General features: G+C 61.8%; 1 protein-coding gene across 1 annotated transcript in view; it reads right to left on the bottom strand.

Annotated features, from left to right (window-relative positions):
• Positions 1 to 1446: 1446 nt before the first annotated feature.
• The window catches only part of YBX2 (Y-box binding protein 2), a 5796-nt gene continuing 5367 nt past the window's right edge, over positions 1447 to 1875 (bottom strand). The window contains exons 10-11 of the mRNA XM_077746757.1: positions 1660 to 1742; positions 1447 to 1578 (exon numbers count right to left, since the gene is read on the bottom strand). Of these exons, the coding sequence (XP_077602883.1) occupies positions 1695 to 1742 (48 nt within the window). The 3' untranslated portion in view covers positions 1447 to 1578; positions 1660 to 1694. The remainder of the gene's footprint in view (positions 1579 to 1659; positions 1743 to 1875) is intronic.

Below are 1875 nucleotides of genomic sequence, written 5' to 3'. Positions count from 1 at the left end.
ACTTTAACCCTCTCTTCCCCGTTACCTCCAGGGTGGAGGACCCCCTGCAGCCTGGAGGGGATCGGGAAGCTGGAGGGCAGGGTGGTCGTAGCGCCCCCTCATTCCCTTCGTGTGACTCTCGGATTATTTATGTGGTGTGGTTAGGCTGTGGCCGGCGGGGCGGGCTGATCTCCCGTCCCCTCCTTCCTCCGGAGCGCACCCCGCCCCCACCCGGCCTCCGTTCCAGAAGACGGGGCCCCCTTGCCAGAGAAGGGGGAGCTGCAGGGAGGAGAGGTGGTGGGGCTGCTCAGGGGGCAGACGGGAGCGGAGAGCAGCCTGGGGGGTCCGCTCCCTGCCCCCTCGGACTCCTCCTCTGGCCCTTTCCTCTGAATTCTTGCCTCATAGACTCTGGGCCAAGCGGCTCCTGCCTCAACCCGTGCCAGACAGAGGACGCGGCCCCCCAGGGCCTCCTTCCCGGCTCCAGCTTCTGGGGCCAGAGGGGGACGCGGGCCCCCGGCGGGCAGAGGGGCCTCCGCTCTGTGTCTTCTCCCATCCTCAGGGGTGTTGCACCCACAAACTTCTGACCAACTAAGGGAAAGAGGGATTCGAAAGGCGGCCTGTAAACACGGGGTGGGGAGAGCCCGCCGCTGTTTCTGTGTGTGTTTGGAGAACGGGCAGGGAGAAGAAACCGGAGCCCTGCCTGTGACCTGTGTAGACAGACACGCAGACATAAAGTCGCTGTACACGACCCGCGTCCTGTGGTGGGGGCGCCCAAGCAGGGGGCGGGACAGGGATCGCGGCCCTCCTCCCCCGCGTCTCTCCACTCTGCCTTAGCTCAAGGCCAAAGAATCCTCTGGAGGCGGTCACACTGCCCCCACTTCCATTTCTAGTCATCGCTTTTTTTTTTTTTTTTAATGTTTTTAAACAAAGCTTTTCACCCAATATGGGGCCTGAACCCACGACCCAGAGTCACCAGCCAGCTGGGCAGCCCTAGTCATTACCCTTATCGACAGTAATCGATCAGTAGTTGTAGCCCAAAGTGCCAGATGCCACCCTCAGCACTTTCCAGAACACTCCTCCTCCGGGGAGACCATCCCCAGGTCACAGATGGGAAGGGGACTCTCACAGGGGCCATGGAGCGGGAGGGCTCGAGGCCTGGCCCTGCCTGCCTGCCCCCCCCCCCCCAACAGGGCCGTAAGCAGCGGATTCTCCACAGAAAAGAGGCAGAGACCAAGACCACAGGAAAGCCTGTTTTTGTTTTTAATGGAGGCTCAGGTGACACATGACGGTTCATAAAATGGCTTCAGAGGTAGGGGCTACAGGGGAGACAAAAAATAAACCGGGTGGGAAAGAAAAACAACCGGGAGGAGGGAAGGGCCGGCTGGTTCCTTCTCAACCTGATCCAGGGGAGAGATGGGGGGCTCGACAAGAAGGCTGGGCCCCTTCCTTCCCCCCGGGCTGGGGGGTGAGGGGGGGAGAAAGCAAAAGGCTGTTGCTCTGGCCCTCCTGAGTCTCAGGGAAAAGGGAAAGCCATGGTTGTGATGTCATGAATGACGGGAAGGGGGGGGTACAGGGCAGTTGGAAAAACTGGCAGATAACCTGGGAGACAAACGAGAAGTCGAGAAGTCGTGAGCAGGGCGGCCGCCAGCGCCCCCGCCCCAGCGCCGGGCGCCCACTCACCCGACGGTAGCTCTGCGTGTCCTTCGAGTTGGGAGTCACTCCAGTATGGTGGGGGGGTCCCCACTGCTGATGGAGGCTGAGGTCTAGAGAGAGTGGGTGCAGTCAGGGAGCCCTGGATTCAGCCTTCTCACACCCTTTTCTCCCCATCTCACAGCCAGAGCGGCTGCTCCAAGCGAGGGTGGGGGGGTGGTCTGCAGGGGCTTAGCGGTGCGGGTG

Source organism: Crocuta crocuta, unplaced genomic scaffold (assembly GCF_008692635.1).
Source record: "Crocuta crocuta isolate KB4526 unplaced genomic scaffold, BGI_CrCroc_1.0 scaffold139, whole genome shotgun sequence".
NCBI lineage: Eukaryota > Metazoa > Chordata > Mammalia > Carnivora > Hyaenidae > Crocuta > Crocuta crocuta.
Note: the sequence above shows the minus strand (reverse complement) of the source record. Positions and strands in the feature narration are given on the sequence as shown.